At 43.5% G+C, this 19,722-nt stretch overlaps 1 protein-coding gene across 1 annotated transcript; it reads right to left on the bottom strand.

Moving 5' to 3' along the window:
* Positions 1 to 10,431: 10,431 nt before the first annotated feature.
* LOC118505818 lies at positions 10,432 to 17,701 on the bottom strand. Its single transcript, XM_036042164.1, has 2 exons — positions 17,161 to 17,701; positions 10,432 to 17,040 (listed from the first exon to the last, which is right to left on the bottom strand). Exons 1-2 carry the CDS (start codon positions 17,371 to 17,373, stop codon positions 16,891 to 16,893), a joined length of 363 nt encoding a protein of 120 aa, XP_035898057.1. The 5' UTR covers positions 17,374 to 17,701; the 3' UTR covers positions 10,432 to 16,890.
* Between the last annotated feature and the right edge of the window lie 2,021 nt (positions 17,702 to 19,722).

Raw genomic sequence — 19,722 nt, 5'->3', positions numbered from 1 at the left:
GCATCTCACATGCCACAGGATACGGGACGTTGGTCAAGCAGGATAAACTAAATGCGCGTATGCGTGTATTGCCCGCAAGTTTTCCATCAATAAAGCTGCGTCTCTCTCTCTCTCTCACTTTTCATTTCGGTTGCTACGTAACAATCCTTTCACGGTGGTTGTTTTTTTTTGTGCGTGTGTGTCTGTTGAAGTTTCTGAAGTTTGGGTTTGAAATAGGTGAAATGGGCATCCGGCATCATTTTATCGAGGCCCACCTGCGTCTCTCCACATTTTTTTTGTCTCTACACCCCCACTGTTAAGTTGCTCGATGGTTTTTGGCGTATCTCTTTGAACAAACTAAAAAGGCAGGGGTTAGCAATCGAATTTAGAGGTCAAAACCGACAACCTCCGAGCCCATAGCTAGCAAGGCCGAACTCGCTCCATGAAGGCTGGACTGGGATGAAGAACACTGTTGCATAAAGTCTGCCCCTCTTTTTTACGACAACGCTATCAGTGTGCCCGGATGCTATTGCTGCGTCAATGGATCACCCGTGGCATTACAAAAAACACTTAAGACAAAGACAACACAACGAATAACAAAAAAGGAACGGCGGATGTGGATTGGAAGGATAACTATCTAATTTCTGCACCCGGTCGTCTGCCGATGCTCTCGACTGCGCCCAACAAGGAGATTTCAAACTCCACGCAGGACCGCAAAAGGTGATCTACCAACGAACCAAGGCCGCAGGGACACTTGCGGATCGAGAAAAGGAATCGCCCGAAAACGTCCGCCTTCCACATGCTCTGCCAGCAAGACAGGAAAAGTTGCTGTCGCAAACGAAGAAACTCTCAAATTAGCGACACCCTGAACGCCTTGTCTATAAGAAATCATGTATTATTTATTATTTGAAAAGTGCATTAGTACACGAATAAATACAAACTACCGAGGAGAAAGGTGATTGCCTCGAGTAAAATCAATTCACAGAAAGCCAGAAGTGGCAGGTAGAGGCCTTTTACGGCTGTAGTGCCAAGGAAGAAGAAGATTTGAGCCTCGTCTTTAAAGATTAAGCACCAGAATTCAAACCCGGTTCGAAGGCAAGAGACTGAGCAGGTGGAGCCTTCTTTCGGCAGGAACGGATTTCGAATCCTTTCCGGACGGTCTCTTCGCTATAGCCAAGTCATGAAATGGAAGAATATTCTCGATCGTGGAGCTACCGTCTTGCCATTAGGAAGTATTTAAAGACCTTTGAACCAACTAATGATTTTATTAAAGTTAAATTATGATAGTAAAATAATGAAATTAATACTGTTTTAACTGTTTGCCAGGGGGTGCATGGTGATGTACACGATAACGGCTCCTCTCTTCAAACGGCAGAACCGGTGCTCAAATCTCATCTGAGCCGTTCCCCCGTAATGAGGAATAACTATTCAACTGTACGGTATCAATATCAATATAATCAATGTGTTTTATAAATTTTATTCTATCTTTTATACCCCACTCCATCGAGATTGAGCACCACTGACACTGGAAAAATAGAAACCGTATCCAAACCGTAAGCCAAGGCAAGAGAAGTGAGAAGAATTGGCAAAATATTTCCATCACTTTTACCTGCCGATTGGAAACCCCGTTGTGTGTTTGTGTGCACGCGCTTGTGTGTGCGTGTGTGTGTATGTTAGTGTGACCTGAACTATAAAAAAAACCCGAACTCAAACTCAACTCGACCGACCCTACCCTCGCACACGCAGATGATGCAAACAGGTGCTTGACCTGCTGTAGCCCGTCAGGAAAATTCACCATCCAATAACTCATTTCCTTTTTGTTTCCCCCCCAATCCATCCGTGTCCAGGAGGAGGGAAACTTTATGTCCCACTACCGGTCACCTTCCAGGGGGAAGGAGCTGGAGAGTTGGGCGGTGCGGAAAAGAGAAAATGAATTTACACCCTGCATTTCAACCTCTTTTGCCCTGTCACCCCGATGCGGACGGTTCGTAAACGTGTGATCCGCTTTGACACGTTGCTGTTAATATTTTTCGGAGAAAAACTCCCCTCCCCCCACCCATCTCACGCGGGGGGTTGTCTCGGTCGAATGAAATCGAACGGTTCGATGGAAATGTTGCACATGTGTACATGTGAGTGTGTGTGTCTGTGTGGGCATGAAAAATATTATCCTTGCGGTCGTGTTTCTGCTGGACACCGGATGGACAGTATCGACTCCGTCCGATGACAAAGAAAAATGGATTCTTGTTGATGCTGGTTGTTCAAGTTTTTTTTTGCCCCCAAAATTGCTGTCCCTTGCTGCTTATTCTTGCTTGTCTCGAATTTTCCTCCCATTTTCAACAACAAAAAAAAACCAAGCCTTCTCTAGCCTTAAAATTGATTGGCATGTTCTGCATCCCGTGTGTATCGTGTGCCTTCTTTGCAGTTGCTGTGCTGTTGGGCTGTGTTCAGGATAATGGAGCTGATTTCTTTCACACCTGCTCGTTGTGTGTCGTACGTGTTACCTGCGGGAGGGATGGTATCTAGGAGAGAATATGAGGGCGGAAGGTTTGTTAATTAAAATTGAACCCCAAAAAGATCCCGTCCTAGGCTGGTGCGGTGTAACCGCAACAATTTATCTCCTCACCGCCGGTGCGAGAAGATGAAGGTGGTGCTGTGCGGTAGATGAATAGCAATTTTGCCAAAGTTAATTGAGATGGGCTTTGTTGAACGTTTTCAGCTCATTGAGTCGGAACGGTGTAGAATATGCATGTATAAATATACATCTACCCGCTTGCCTGGTGTCGCTTTGGGAAATTGGGTAACGTTCAATTAAAATATGCTCTTCTTCTGCGAGGAAGCTGGTGCGAATGTTACAAAGTGGGCTTATCTCATGGTTTGATAGTATCAGGAAGCAGATAAAAAAGAGGATTAAAGAGGATTAAATTATGCACAAAAGATACAATGATATTATAATACTAAAAGAAGGGAATGCAAATGAAGGAAGTCGTCAACAAAACAGAACAAAAACTTACACAATCACGTAAAACTGGGAAGCGTACAGAATAACAAAAAAAAAGAGATTCGATGTACCAATATGTTAAATATTTCAAGAAACTCAAATTAATGCTCAAACATTTAAAACTTTATAAACTAAACACATTTTAAGATAATTTCAATTAAAAAGTAAATATACGAGTTAATAAAATACAACAGATAGAACCAAACTAGTAAATAAAAATAAAGCAATAAAATGTAACAAAAACATAAAATATATACTAAAAATAGTAAAATGACAGAATTATGTAACTACAATAGTAAAAAGTAGATAAATAGCCATATATTTTTAATAAATCAATTATGATATATTTCTTCTCTACTTTAACAAAAAAAAATACATCTCTCACCTGTTCTTTGCTATTTTTCCAAATTCATGCTGTATGCAAGCACCATTCCCAATGCTATTAACCAAAACCAAACTCGCAATAACCAAATTGTCTCTGTCTGTAGTAATAATGTAATAATAAAAAAAGAGTCATCCCATCATCCCATCGCCCGGCGGTAGCCACTCTCGATGCAATAAAAGTGAATCTCTTAAACCGATTACTTGCACCCGGCTGCGAATCACTTACGCTCGTTCTGTGCCCGCACCGCACAGTTCCTGCCCAGCGCCGAGCACGATGAATGCGTTATCGAATCATTCGCTCCAAATGGTACCCGAAATTACATTTCGCAACCACCATCGCTATATCGTTCGCAACAGGCTGAAGAAGGTGCCATGGGCCGGTGAGGTGTTTGGGAAATTTAAACAACCGTCACACTCAGCACACAGCTGCCTACGAAAGAGTCGATTGTGGTGGTGAGATGTATCGCTTAAAAATGGAAGGTGAGAATGAAGCGAAATGTGGTTGAAATAGTTGCGGTTAGCAAGAGAAATTCGTTTGCTTTGGCTTGAATGTGCCATAGAACGTTCTCCAACAAAACCAACTCGTTTTTAGTAGCAAGCAAATAGTAATATTATAATATCATCTCACAAATTTCTAAACATTTATTTCTTACCAAATCATCCAAGTTCTTTTCACAATATTTTTTACATTATTCAATATATCTACCTGCTTCGCAATCATATTCTCAAATCTCTATAAAACCGCTCCAGATTTTTTTTTTATTTACCTTCCTATCTCCAATCACACTCAACTTTAAAGCGAAACAACCAAAACGGCGGGCCAAGGGCATTAAGCAAACATCATTGATTACTCTCCCTTCCGTTCGATCGGAAGGCTATAAAGTTTAATTTGATTTCAAAATGTGATCTCCTTCCACCACCACCACCAGCTCAACCCCCGTTATCACACAAACACACCCATAAAGTGATAAATTGCGTTCACCATCCATCCTGGCGAGCCCTCGCGTTAAAAATGGGCTCTCCCCGTACACAATGTCACACACCTTAAATAAATGAAAACCAGCGAGCACTGAAGCCAGTGCTGGGGAAAGTTTGCCAAAACCATAATCTCAACATCGCACGTCACCACTCGCACACACTTTCATCAATCATTTTGACGTGATGATACCGAGGCCAAACTTTGTTTCGTCTTCTACGCCGTCGATCGTCTTCCCACGGTGAGTAACCACGTGAAGGACTGGGCGCCTCCATCGAACCACCCGTGAATGACCAGGCGTCTCCATCATCCAGCGAATGGGGCACGTCAAAAACTTTAATTCATTTGCTGTTTAGGGGGGGGGGAGAAATAATAAGCTGGTAGAAATAATCTGCCAAAAAAAAACTTGAAACTGATCTTTCACTCCTCACTATGGCTCTCTTTCTTACTTACACACACACACACACATACAGAAAATGTATCTTTCCCCGCCATGAAGCACATTAGCTGCTTAATTTACGCTCAACATGGCGCACTTTTGCCGGTGAATTACTTCTGTTCTTCGAAACCGCACACCAATCAATCGATAGGTCAGCAGGGTGCTGCCTATTTACGGGTGTGACAAATATCTCGAGTACGGGTAATGGATGAAGTCACCAAACTTTTGCCTGTGCGCGGGAAAACTTGCTCGTTCAGGAACAAAACTGCATTGGGCCTCGATTGTCTTTGGGGGGGGACGGGAGCCGAGAAAGAAAATGGTGGAAAGGGAATATAGCTTTACACCACACGAATACCACCACCGATTGAGTAAGATTGATTGTTAGAATTCTGGTTATTGGTTTGGTCAACCAAGTCAACCTGCTCGATGACACCCGAATTGGTTGATTAGTCCTGCAAATGGACCACCAACTTTTCCCTGCTGTAATAGCAAGTCCGGGGGGGGGGAGGATTTCGTTTTTATCAATCATGCTTAGTTCTCATGCTCACTCACTCTCTCACACGCTACGACGATTTCCATTAATACGAGCCCCGGGTAATTGCAAAATGCTGCTGCTTTCTATTCAGTGTTCATTCATTCTGATGATGCAATGGCGAAATTGATCGATGGTCCCGAGTGATAATTCCAAACGGCATTTATTTCGGTCTGGTCTGAGACTGGAGAGAACGATATAGATAAGCTTGTTTTATTCCTGGCACAAAATCGATCAAAATGTAATTTAATATCTTTGCAAAGTTCTTGGAAAATTTATGGCTCTCAAATATAATTTCGAATCATTTTCCAGCAATTGCAATTGAAATTAAAGCTTCTAAATACTAAGAACCGTTAATGGGTACCATCTCCGATACACCGTTGCATAACTTTAGGCGCTTAACAAAGGTAGCTCGAAGTTCTAACGCGTCCGTTTGGCGTTCGAAACTTTCTTCTTTTTAGACCAGTTCTTACGTTACACACTCGTTACATCCTACAGCTACAGTTAGATGGTGTCTAAAACACGAAGGAATACTCTCAGAACTCTATTCCATATCATCGTACCTCAACGGCAGATGCTCACTGCTCGAACATCGTTCTATGAAAAGAAAACTTCTCACCCCACACTCGGGTGTAGTAATAGAAAAGAAACTAGTTTAACTTGCCTTCACACACTATAAACTCTTCCACCAGTACAGTCTACTATATCTCACCAAAGGGAGATGACTAGCAAACCGAACCGAAACTTCATCAACTTTCACTGTCCCCTTCCGTGATACCCGTCCCTCAAGGGAAATCCGTCGACTAACCGTTCGTTCGAATACGGAAATATTTCAACTTAAGCCAATATCCATCCACCACCAGGCTTGCAGTTGCTAAAACTACCATGCGTTGGCATCCTCTCACCCTCTCTCTCTCTCTCTCTCTATCGGCATGTACAATGTACGGAAACGTGAATTATCCTTCCGGCGTAAGAGTAGTGCAAAAAAAAACAAACCTCCAAAGAAACTCTCCCGTCTCGGCACGGGAACAGCCCTGTTCAGTTGACTGTTTTCTGCGCGGCTTTTAAGCTACCACGGTGGGGTACGCGCTCGTACGCGCCAAACCGTACGAATGCAAAGTAAATGAGATTTACTGTAGTTTACTGGTAGGAACGTTGCCTAGATTGCAGGGCTTTAGTTTCGACGTTAGATAGAGGCCCGGCCCAGAGACGGCTAAAGCTAGAGTTTGGGGAATTATGAATTTTCTACGGCAACGGCAACGCGAAAGGCATATCAAATCTGCCCCATGAAGGACCCCTTTTGACGCATCGTACTAGGTTGGTGAAAAAGTTTTCCCGTTCTAGTGTTTTGGTAATTATAATTTAGTATTAATTTTTAATAATTGAAAAACTTAGCAGTTTTCACAAAACTGCATAGAAAACTGTTTTTAATTATCCCAAGAAGTACTCTTCAAACACTAAATACTTAGTAGATCATAACACGCCTGAATATAGGAAATTCGTTTCACACCTGTATTTATGCACATCATTTTCCCTATCTTAATACAACCTATTAGTGAGCTTATAAGGTAAAGTATAAAGCATTTTTTATTTGACTATAAGCATAAATACACCCTTAACACCTTAATTAATCTATTATATTTGTCCCAACCCAAAAGTCTGCATTCAATTTAAAACCGACCAAGACTTTCCAGATAGCCTAAAGAAAGCCGTTTTTGACTGATGGCAGCACAGTACAGCACCACCGCGTCCAACCATCCGATCGGTGGTACGATCTATTTTGAACAATTTGCGTACTGCAATCACAACGCATCGCAACAAGTCTAATCAAATGGTGCGCTCGGCGGAAAATGAACAAACTGAATGTGTCGCGACAAACCCCAATTCCCAAAGCTGACTATCCAAATCAACATTCAGCGAAGGCGAAAGGGAGGGTCGCATGTCGTCCTTCATCTCACCGAGTCGCTTCCCACAGGCTAATTACACTCTGTGAGAAGAAGAGCTTAGCACGGTACGAAACAATTGTAACAATTTTCAATCAGACCATCGATGTGTAAAAGTCGACAGGGCGAGGGGCTTTTTTCCCGGGAAACAAAACACACTCATTAGCTACGTCTAGAGCGTAAGAAATTATGCTTTTTTGTATGTTAGACTGCGAGATGGCAGCGCACAGAAGCTTGTGACGGCCGTGGCGGGATTAAAATATCACGGAAAGGAAAGATCAAAAGCATGTTGAACGTTTCGGCTGCGTTTCTATGTTTGACTCATTGGATCAATGTTTATTTTTATAAGCTGATTTGTTTGTTTTGTGAAACTGGTTGGAATAGTTTATCATTTTATCGTAATTCACATCGCTTATATTTTCATCAATACTAAGACTTCATAATTGCGGATTGCATACTCCCAGGCGTATGGTAGAGAGTCAAGAGTATGCAAACCGCAGGACACCAATCGGTAACTAAGGGCAATTGAATTGAAATCAAAGTAACAAATAAAAGGAATGATGAAGAATCGTCTGCTTCGGCATTTTACAGTTGCAGTAGTGAAATGATGTTCATAAATTTTAAAACTAAGATATTTTTATTTAAAGAGCAGAATCTTAACAGGAGCTCCGAAAATGGTGCGATGAAAGTCACCTTCCTTTTCAATATAAGATATAAGATAAGAAGACTTCTTTATTGGCCTGACGACTTCTTAAGATCATGCCTGCCATTTCTGGCTTGCTAGATTTATTGATACATACATGGACATTCATATATTGCTATTGATGGCTTTATACAGCGCCTTCAACAAAAATCCGGCAATTGCTAAATTTATCTGGATAATCTTGATTCATTTTTCTTACATAATTTTTGCATTTGGTGTACTTGTAAAAATGGTGCAGAATCGTTCCACGAGAGATTTAATAATGATTAGAATATACCAAATTACAAGAAAATATATTCTTTATTTTAAGACATATATTTATGACATAGATCAACAAAACTTAGGCATGATTGGCCGTGGTTTATGTTAAAAAACCACCTAAAAAGCTGCAATAATATCACAGAGAAGCTTGAACAAATTTTGGGACATTTTCAAATTGTTTTCGATTATTTTAACAGAAATTTCAACAGAAAAATATTGTGTTTGGTTTACGAATGAACTGTTTAGTCCATTTCAGCCACTTGGCAAGCGATGTTTCAAAGAAGAGTAGAAAGAGAAGTAGAAAATAATATCTTGATTTTCCTCGAGAAAGTCCTTGAAGTCAAAAAAATGTTTATTTTCCAAGAGACTGGTTTAACTCCTAAGGCGGTTTGAAGCGGTGAAGATGTTAAAGTATGGTGTTTATAATATTTTGCTATTGTAATACCTTTTCAGGTCAATAAAGGGAATTAACTTTTAGTAAAATCAATAAATTCTTAATCAAAATCAATAAAAAGGGAATGAGAATTAAAAAACAAATTATAAATTACGATATTTTCCAACAATTTTAAATACCATTCAAAAATATATATAGCAGATTGCATACTTTCAGGCATGATAAAAAACCCAAAAGCATGCAATCTGCATGACACCAAGCCTACTAAGAATGCTTCTTGGAAGATTATAAAATGCATCTTTCTGTATGTCTTCAGAGCCACTTTCCTTTGTCTTTAGCTTAAATGCTTAATAAATTCTTCGCCCAGCAAAGCCATCGGCTTTCTTACAATCCGATTTTCCGATGCGATTTTCGCCTGCCTGTCCTTCCTTGCATCGGTGCATGGCCCTAACGCCATCGCGGCAATTACGAAATGGAAGCAATTTTTCACAAAATTTCCCACCACTTTTGTGTATGTGTTTGTGTGTTTGTGTGTACCACAAATTAAGATGGTTTAATTTATTCATTGACTGCATCTTCTTGCGGCTCCGGACGCACCCGGTTCGGTGGTAAGAGCGAAGCGACACTAATTGGTAATTTTCTTTCCAAACCAAAAAGCCAGGGGGAAAGGGGGGATGGTGGGTGGGGGAAGACAGGACAAACCCGGCCTGCCTGTTTTCTTGGCCAGGAAGTTCTAATAAAATGGAAAGGAAAAGCTTAATCGAGCCAGAGCGCCAGTAAAAGGCCGGGTGAACGCCGGACGAAGCTCGCCATAAACCATAAGCAGCAAAGCAAAAATGCAAACCCCCGTACCTTTGAGCCTGCTTGCTGCTGTTCGTGCTAGCAAAAAGGCTCTAGAAAGCTGAAAAGGACATTCGCAAAGCATCCGATCGTAAAGAGCACCACAAGATCCGGCGTTGCACACAGATCCGCGCTTGGACACGCTTCCTTGGTGAAGTTTTTTTCTTCCCCTCTTTACGATTATCCACTCCGGTCCATTTTCTTTGGCAGCTTAATTTGCTGCTACTGCAATTTGGGAAGTGCAGCCCACCGTACCACCGCAACACACACACACACACACACACACACACACACACACACACACGCACACAAGACTACCAAGGCACCAGGCACAGAAAGGCGACAATCATAAAAAGGAAAAGGCAAACCCAACGCGTTAACCGTTCGGCAGGGAGAGCATCATTTTCGCAAGAGTCAGCACACACACACACACCGAGGCGGCACTTTCTGCTTACCAGCATGGAACGGATGAAAGTTGTAAATTACAAAATTTGCATTTAAATAGCGGCAATAAAGCAACGATTCATGCTCGGTTTGCCATCGGTTGCCACGGTTTGACCGGCCGGCCCGATGCTGACTTTTGCCATTTTTGTGCGAAACTTCTTGCCACTTTCTGTCCCTCCCCGTTTTCTTTTTTTTTACTGCAAAAGCTTCTTCAGATTTTATAGAGGTAGCGAAAGCGGAAAGTTTTCTACAACCAACAAAAAAAAGGCAGATCCTTCCAAAATCTGAACCACCTCTCTAGCGTTTTGCTTGGTGTGATTTTGGCTTTCTTTCTCGACTTTTTTCTCTCCATTTGCAAATGGGCTAAAAAAAGCTTTCCCTTATGGGGTTCCCATATATTTGCACACTTTTTCTTGCCCTTTCGCGTTGTTTTGTTTGTTTAATTCGATTGTGTTTTCTTTCCCCCCGTTTTGTTTGCCGAAAAGCTTGAAAATAATTAGTTGCGCAGTCCGGCAGTGTTGTTTGATTTTGAATGATCTATCTATCTGCATTCTTTGTGAGTGTTTCAAGTTGATTGCTGCAGGTGGGTTTGTTTTTGTTTATCGTGTTGTTTACATTTACAGGGGAATTCGTTTCGCAACTCCTGAAAGTATGCAATCAATGTTCTTCTTTGCGTTTGAGGTATGGAACGTTTCTAACATATGCTTTCTTTAGTCAATTTTTATAATTGAGTAAATCAGCTGCTAAATTTTTAAAATTTTATTGAACACATTTGTTTAAAAAATTAACTTTTATAATGATAAGAATTTAAAAAAACAATATCTCCCTTTTTGTTGGCGGCAAACCCTTACTACGGGCTCCACAAACTCCTGAGATCCAGCAGACTCCTGCAACGCACGAAATGCGCTATATATCGCACACTGATACGGCCGGTAGTCCTTCACGGGCACGAGTCCTGGACTATGCTGGTAGAGGACTCGAGCGGCGAGTGCTACGGACTATCTTTGGTGGTGTGTGCGAGCAGGGCGTGTGTAGAAGGAGGATGAACCAAGAGCTAGCTGAGCTGTTTGGCGATGCAGACATCCTGACGGTTGTCAAAGCCGGAAGGATACGCTGGTGGGCCTACCAGGAAGGTGCTCGTCAACGACCCGTTCGGCACGAGGCATAGAGGAGCGCAGCGAGCTCGTTGGCTAGATCAATTGGAGTCAGACCTGAGGGAGATCAGATGCAGCCAGGGGTGGAGGACTGTATTATTGTATTCACCTGTTTTATTAGTTTTATTTTATTCATGAAGGACGGCCTGCCCGTGATGCTGTATAGTTATATTCTCATTTTTTTATTATTCGTTAGGAACGGTCTGGCCGTATTGCTTTTCTATTCTCTTCTTACAAAGTAATATTGATATAATTAGGAAGAATACTATAAAACTTTACTATGACGATAAAACAGCATATAAAATCGAGAACCCGGTACATAACAAATAGGATTAAATAGGATTAAAACTAATAGAATTCATGAGCGGTATAGGTTAGAAGAGGCATAAAAACTGACAATTGTGAGTGACAGTAAGGTGAAAATCTTTTAAAATTATAAATTGATCAATTTTTTCATTATGCTCAACGTAAATATTGCTTTATTATTGTTCAATAATTATGAGATTAATGGTAAATAATTGAAAATAACGAAAAAAAATACTTCAGTATGAATTATGAGCACAAAAAAGGCGATTCCGATGTATCTGCCAGCATTGTTGCTTTCCACGCCTAAAAGTATGCAATTTACATAGCACCATGCAGAATGCTGTCATTTAAACGCATCCAGTAGCCGTTGGCGTTTTCTATTCATCTCCAACGTTCCGCACAGGCAAACGGACGCATTTTCTGTAACTTCCATAAACTAAAACCAGTTTTTAAAACGTATCTTTAGAGAGAAAAAAATCTCCCCTTAAAAAAAAACCAATGGGAAGCAACCTTCACGTGTACGCAATAAATACCACTACGCTGTAATGCAAAGCTACTACGCAGCACTGTTCGAACTTGATCCCACAACAAACAACTCCCATAAGCACCGCCAAACATCGAAACGGCGTCATTATCATGATCGGAAAGTTTGTTACATTTTATTGCCCAAAAACCCAACTGTTGGAGTACGGTACAGAGCACCGACAAAACTGCCATGCCTTTTTTTGTTGTTGCGTACTTTCTCCGTGCGTTTGCACAAGACGGTGGTGTGTCTTTCTTCGGCACACTTTCAATAGCTGACACCGCCTAGGGATGGGCGCCTTTTTGTTCGAAGCGAGATTTATTTGTCAACCACATTTTATGCGTGCGTGTGTCGTATTTTGCGGGGCTTTGGGATGAGGAACATTTCTTTGTCTTTGAGTGTTTTTTTTTTGGGGGTTTTGTTCTTGGGGTTTGTTTTTTCCGCCCCCCGTGGCACAAAAGAGTAACATTTGCTTGCTGTGGTCAGTAGGCAAATAGGGAACAGTGGCAGGAGGCTGAGACAAACTCACCCGAACAAACATAAATAACAATGGACGCTACCGGGAATATGGTTGACATTTGGCATTTTATGGTACTTTTTTAGTACTTGCCGCATCCTAGTGTACGCATACGAGGTTAGGATTTCTTTCCGCCGAGTTGCATCGCTTATCCGAAACCGTGTATCTTCGGGTGGAAAAATTAGACAAACTTCAAGTGTCCATCGTGGGACAAAACTTTGCTCATCCTGTTCGGAACCCGCTCATGCAGAAAGAGGAAAACTATGAATATTACAACAGATTTCTGACCACAGGCAGCCAGCAATGGCACACGTGCCGTGCCGGCCCCAGTACCACATAAATACAGCTAGAACAACTGGCAATTCAAACTTTGTCACTTTGTCGGGAGGGGGGTCTGGTGTTTCTCCGTGGACTGTGGACCATCCGAAACGACGACGCATTCGTTCCCGGTTGCACGATCATCGGGCAAGCAACCGGAAGCGTTCGATTCGGGTGGGGGAAAACTTTCCCCTAAACCCATCGTGGTCGGGAAGAAATAAATGACCGATGTAATCGTGCACGGGGACACACAAAATATATAGCGTCGTTCCCCTGTGAGACACACTTTTTCCCTGTAAAATGCCACTAAACTAGAAAACTTTTCCTTTCCGAAACAAACACGCATGCAAGGGTTACTACCATATTGAAGAGGTGCCGGCTGCTGGCGAACGCTTTTGGCCTCAAGTGGTATCGGGCACAGGATAAGGGATGAATGATTGTTTGCAATTTTCTTTCCCCACTCGCTTGGTTGGTTGTTTTCGTTGATACAGGCAAAAATCGCTTAAATTCACTCACGCTTGACGATTCTGATCTGATTCATTTGAATTTTCCGGGGAAATCGGAACAAAGTTTTCCCATCGAGATTGTATTAAAGTTTGCTGCGAATTACACACACACAAAGTCTAGCAGCAATGTTTTCACGGAAGACATTTACGTTGTTGATTTTCCAGCGGAATTGGTAAGTGCAACGTGTTTGCTTAATTGACAATTACAACGCAAGGGACAGCTGGGGCAGATAATTATAGGAAAGTGATTTTGTTCGGTAAATTGCACACATTTAGGCGCTCTGTTGCTATTGTGGAGGTTATGAAGATATGAGCTATGCTTCTAGTTTCTTGTAATGCTTAGAAATCATCCCCAAGAAATAAATAATGCCTATCTAAAGGTATTTTGGAATTCCTACGACCTCTGAACTAGGATGAAGAAATAGTGATGTTTGGGGCGTTTTTGTCAAACGCTACCTTCCTCTATAAGATTATCACCAGTTTTGGTTTGAAGTAACAGTAACTGACGAACAGCACTGATTTCATTGCTGAGGATGATGGCAACTAATCTTTCTTATAACCTTATATCAATGGATTTTCTGAGCCAAGAGGTAAGGTTTTAGAAGTAGAAATCGGAAGCGAGCGAGCGATGCTTCCATGGATTTATGAAGAAATTGGATCTAAAAAAATGTAGGATCACCAGCGCCTAAATTTATGCAATTTCTATAAAAATATTTTTAATTATGGTCGCCTTTTTCAGGCTATAATGCTACTACGGACAATGGCGCCGCCCTTCATACGGCAGGACTGGGGTTCAAATCCCATCCAGATCGTCTCCCCGCAGTGAGGACTGACTATCCAACTACGTGGTATCATTAAGACTAGTAAGCCAGGAGTCAAGCCTAGCCTGTACCAAGCCCATCAAAAACAGTGCCACAAACGGAAATCCGGACACCTTGAGATAGAGCAACCGTTGGACTGGTTTGCAATAATCTGACTTTCTGCAATATTTTGTCGATTACGGCCATTTGGGAACGGGTTTTCTATCAGCAAAAGTCCATCATTTGCTCGATTCTAAGGTGAACGGTCCATTTGGTCCATTTGGGGCACTGTAGCTAACGTTGAGACATTGATTAAAAACATAAGACGCTATCGTTGTTAAGTCCATGTTTGCTACTCATTGAATAAGCTGTTTTTCTAACCAGTTGTTATTGACGTGGCTGTTAAATTTAAGTACATAACTGTGAACGTTTGGGGCGGTCCGGTGGCCGAGGCGACAGCGGCGCCTGTCTTCACACGGCAGGGCCGGGGTTCAAATCCCATCCAGACCGCCTCCCCGTACGAAAGGCTGACTACTTTTCAACGGGTAAAATTAAGTCACAGAAAGCCAGAAATGGCAGGCCGAGACTTCTCGAGGTTGTAGTGCCACAGAAGAAGAAGAATTGTGAACGTAATCGAGAAGCCCGCACCCAACCCTGAACAGATCAAGAAAAAGTAAGAGATAAATCCGAAACCCATTAAGCTAGCAAGAAACGCGCTGGAATAATGTGCCTAAATGCAGGCAATACGCAATCAAACATTTTTTTATACCTCCCAAAGATAATACACTGAAGAGTACTGGCTGTAAATGTCACCGAACAACCACGCCGGTTAATAAACCAATGAAAAGCCCCATTCAAAATAAACTGTTGCTATACTTCTTTATTCATTCCTTCACAATTTCAACCCTATTTCCACCCTTTCCTAACCAGCGTGTTCCATACCAGATGGACACACCGAATTGCTTGTCAATCGCATTATTGCAGGTGCTCTATCCGTTCTTCGTCTATTCCGACAGCTAGTTTCCCAAAATTGTTTCACTTGTGCGCGTGCCTCCGGGGATTGGTAACCAAAGTCGGAGGGTTCGGAGCTATCGTGATCGATGGTTGGTTGGTGCGTTTGGTTTGTTCTCTCCCAGTGCAAAACTACCAACAACATGGAAAACATGTAATAATACACCGAATAGTAACTCCCTTTCTATTTTGTTTTGCTTTTCTTTTCTTAGCGTAAAGCTAAGAAGTAGCTAAAAAAGTAGGGTTACTCTTACACTCTTAAGCCATTGCTCGTATGTTTGCTTTACGGAGGCCAGTTTGGATGATCTACTAGATAATCGAAAACGAGAACAACGACGACGGTTTGTAACGGGGGGGGGGAAGGTATAAAATCTGCACATTTGGAACCATCATAAAACCTATCGTATCACCACAAATAGTATACACAAATGTTCACGGGTAACAAATACACAGCTACCATGCGCATGCAATTCCATTCCGTGTGAAGGATAGGATAAGGAGCTACGTTGTTGTTGTGTCATTTGTTGTCAGCACTTGGTGCCATGGCCTGCAGCGCCTACAGGTGTGTTCAACTACAGTCTTGTACTCTACGCTTTTGCTGCACGCGGGCATGTTAACGGGCACCTTCCTGCTTTAGTGACCACGATAAGTCAACCGATCCAGCCCCACCCAGTAGTATCTGTTTCGTTAGCTACACTAGAAGACTGCTAGAAGTATACGGTACGGTATCAGAGCAGGCTAATGATGATGTCTTGTGTGCATTTTAGGTGTGTCGTATGTGTGTGTGTACCTACTAGTCTAAGTATTGCCATTCTTGCCATCTATCAACTATATATAATACCATACAGTACAAACATCGAAGGTACTAAAACCCTACCCGTCGCCCATCCGGCGTTACCGATGGAGTAAAAGTTTGGTTTGCTCGCTTAAGTGTGTGTGTGTGTGTGTGTTAAAGTGACGGCACTACTTATGTCCTACACTAAAACCTAATCCTTCTAGTTTAACCAAAGTCCCTAACATTCAGTCTACTTGCTAGCGTGACAGTGAAATCGGTAAATGAAATCTGTTCTGTTCCGGCTCTTAAAGCTAGTCACGGGGGGGAGGAAAACACGTGTTCTTCCGTTGCATCGGACTGTTGAAATTTTGAGAAAGCTCGTGTATGGCGCTAAATCTTAACACTTAATCGGTGGTTCGTATCTTTTCTCTCTTTTTGCTTATCGGGAAGATGTGGCTGTGTGTGTGTGTGTGTGACACTGGAGCGGTTGGCTAAAAACCAGGGACGTTTACAGTCTTTCGTGGAGGGTTTCAATCGGTGAAGAAGGAAGCATTTGTATCTTTGGCCACATGGTTACCTCCATTATGTGTTTCTTCTTCTTTTTTGTTTTTGGATAACGCTTTGATAAGCGGACGTTCTTGGCGTATCCCGAAAGTCTTGTTTCATTTTCCGTGAGCTTGGAATAGATTTTTCCCGGTGATGCAATTGTCAGTTGGCGCTTACAGCTCCGGCATTGATGCGTCTTCGACCCTTCGTCCCGGCCAGTTGCAAATTTCCATCCCAACACTCTCGTGTGCGTCGATGTAGCAAAAACAAAAAGTGCAGAAAAAAACGGAAAACGATTGTGTAGGCACTTTTACGAGCGCAGGCAATGTAAATCCGGGGTTCGGTTCGGGTGAGGCAAGATGCCGGGTGTGGTGTCGAATCCGTATTGATTTAATACTGTGCTGTGGGAAGCATCGTTTCCGCCTTTCCAGACTATCGGAAGCGCTGCGAACGGCACCGAGCGCGGTGAATGGGTCCGGAAGGCGTGCTGCAGGGGAAAGGGAATGGTATGGAAGCGGTGAAAGGGATGATTCCCGGTGATTCACATCACCAGACAATCGTCGCACTCGCCCTGAGCGTCGTCCTCACAGTCACAAAAGCCACAGTCGCCGCCCTGTCCGGACTCTTCGTAAGCGCAGCAGGTGCAGCACTCTTCTTCCGCCTGCTCGATTGTCACTTCCTGTGTGGAGAGCTACAAGCAGAGAACACAAAAGGGAAGCGTACTTAGCAAACCACCACCTCACTCAAGGTCCTTCCTCTCGACACAAACCCCCCCCTCCCCCCACCCCAACTCCCCCTCCGGTCCACTTACCGGTTCGTGGCTAATCACACCCTCCACGTTCGCTGTGGCGCTGGACGATGCACCCGGGAACAGCATTTCCGGTGGAAACAGATACGTATCGTAGTAGTAGTGGCTGTGCGTGACCTTGATGTGTTGCTTCAGCTTCTCCTGCGACTCGATCGGCATATCACAGAGCGGACACTTGAAGCTCATCACAGCGGCGATACCCCGATCGGGTTCCATCACGAATGAATCCGGCCGTGTTGCTGTAACACAGCACTCCACCTGTCCACCGATGGTGCGCGTTCAGTTTCAGGACCTGCCCAAAATCGGTTCACCATACGCTCGTGCACCACGGTTCACACGGTGGTTGAGGTTGTTTGCCGTGCTGCATGCTGGCCAGATGAATTACACACACACACACACACACACACAAAACACGGGCCTTTTCTACGGGGTACAGTGAGGCCGCTGTGCCGCTTTCTTGCCCGGAGATTAAGCTGTAAACGGTTCAAAAATATGTTAACATCGTATCGACTGTGCGGTGGTGCGCCTGAAGGTAGACAATCGTGTGTCCTGTGCACTGACAGTATTCCCCTGTTCCCAGCATGTGGCTGCCAGCCGTTTGCGTGTGCGTTGACATGTTGTGGTGCGCAATCTCACTCATAGAGGGCGCTAGCAGTGGTGCACAACGGTCGTGTGTATTTATTGGGTAATTGTTTGGATTTTTTTATTTTATTGCATTCGTGTTCGCAAAAGCCGTATCTGCTTGTAATAATTTACCAATACTCCTATTAAAAAGTTTATTTAAATATTTTCACCCCAATGAATAGGAGCAGCGAGAATCTCAACGTAGATAAGAAATTGTTGAGAATTACAAACAAAACAGCAAGCAGCTTTAAAATTCTTTTGCTAAGATTGTTAATGATAGTTTTAACTCGCAGTTTGCATGCGTGATGTCATCATGTTACCACCGAAATACAAAAAAATAGATTTAAAAAACCCGCCTATAATTAAGCCGCCAATCAAAACTTTAGCATCTTCTGTCTGTAAAAAGTCACGTTCAAGGATTATCTTATCTGTATTTTCGTTGTAAAAAAAAACCAGAGTAGAGCTCCCTCGCACCATTTAGAAGCTTAAATATAACAATACTAACAATACTGAACACAGTTGTGGCGACCTCTATCGGAGGAATATTAATATCGACCACTGTCCAGCGTTGCGGAATGTCATCAGCTGAATTGCGGAACTGTCATGATTGACAGCAGTTGTTCCGCTCACCAAGACCGGTAGAGAGTCTCGTTTTGCCGGCTGAACACGCGACAGTGATACCGAGTGCGCTCCCGACTTAAAAAACCGATTAAAAGATTAACCGATCAAAGTTAAATAAAATTGCTTCCCCCACGTTCCCGGAGAAGCTAAAACTGGTGACCCCGACGTGATCGGTTAATTGTTGTCGTTTTCCGAACAATTTTTGCGTCATTTGTGTTATCTGCGCAACGCCATTGTTCTCGCGCACCCGACGCTGTCGACACACGTCGTTCCCCGTCTCTTACCGCGTGTCGTCATCCGCGAGTAAAAAAGTCGGTTCGTTACGTGTGCGAAAAAAGGTGCACTATCGCGTGTTCCGGATTGTCCCCGAACGCAGTGTTCATCGTTTCGGACCCTGGCAGACCCCGCTACCTTTCAGCCAGTCGTCCTTACCAACGAACCGACGCCATCAAGTGGCCCTCGTCTCGGATCCGCCATTTTGTAAATAGTGTCGTGTCGTGCTTTCCACGTGTCGCGTTGACCATTGCATTAGTGTTGCCTGATTGGACAACACCACCATCTCGGCTATGTACGGAACGACGGTGCAACACAGCCCCGATAAGCGGCATGATACTCCAGCGGATGCCGTCCAGAACCTTCCGGATACCGTCCCCGCTACTGGCTCAAATGCGGTCGACGTTCCAACACCGAAACGCAGAACCACCTCGCTCCAACTCGAATCAGCCATGGACCACCCGGTGGAAGCATTTAACACGGTGCGTATAAACCCACCAGAGATGGACCTTAACGACCTACCATCGTTCTTTTGGTCTCTCGAGCATTGGTTCGCAGCGCAGGGGATAACCGCAAAGATGGACAGCAAGCGGTACCACATGGTTATGGCGCAGATTCCTGTTCGCGTGCTATCCGAGTTGCGACCGCTGTTGGAAAATGTGCCTTCGACAGACCGGTACACGTTTGCTAAGCAGACCATCTTGGCTCATTTTGAGGAGTCTCAACGCAGCCGCCTTCACCGTCTGATATCCGGCATGGAGTTGGGCGATCGCAAACCGTCCCAGCTGCTAGCAGAAATGCGACGGGCAGCCAACGGTGCCATGACAGAATCGATGCTCATCGATCTTTGGGTTGGCAGACTACCGCAACATGCTCAATCGGCCGTAATCGCTACACGAGGGACAACCACGGACAAGACTCGTGTGGCGGATGCCATCATGGATTGCATCGCTCATCAGAATCAGCACCGTACGTTCCAACGATTGGCAGAAGTTCAGGGTACGCGGGGTTTCGAGGAACGTATTTCCCGCGAGGTGGCCGAACTCA

The sequence above is a fragment of the Anopheles stephensi genome, chromosome 2, assembly GCF_013141755.1.
Source record: "Anopheles stephensi strain Indian chromosome 2, UCI_ANSTEP_V1.0, whole genome shotgun sequence".
Classification (NCBI taxonomy): domain Eukaryota; kingdom Metazoa; phylum Arthropoda; class Insecta; order Diptera; family Culicidae; genus Anopheles; species Anopheles stephensi.
The sequence above is the reverse complement of the archived record's forward strand: the minus strand, read 5'-3'. Positions and strand labels throughout refer to the sequence as shown.

What these genes read in the sequence shown, in the direction of transcription:
- LOC118505818 (XM_036042164.1), bottom strand. Translation starts at nt 17,373, where the DNA reads ATGGAACCCGATCGGGGTATCGCCGCTGTGATGAGCTTCAAGTGTCCG. An exon ending in GTGTGATTAGCCACGAACCG is followed by an intron (nt 17,041 to 17,160) that starts GTAAGTGGACCG and finishes CTCTGCTTGTAG; the next exon opens with CTCTCCACACAGGAAGTGAC.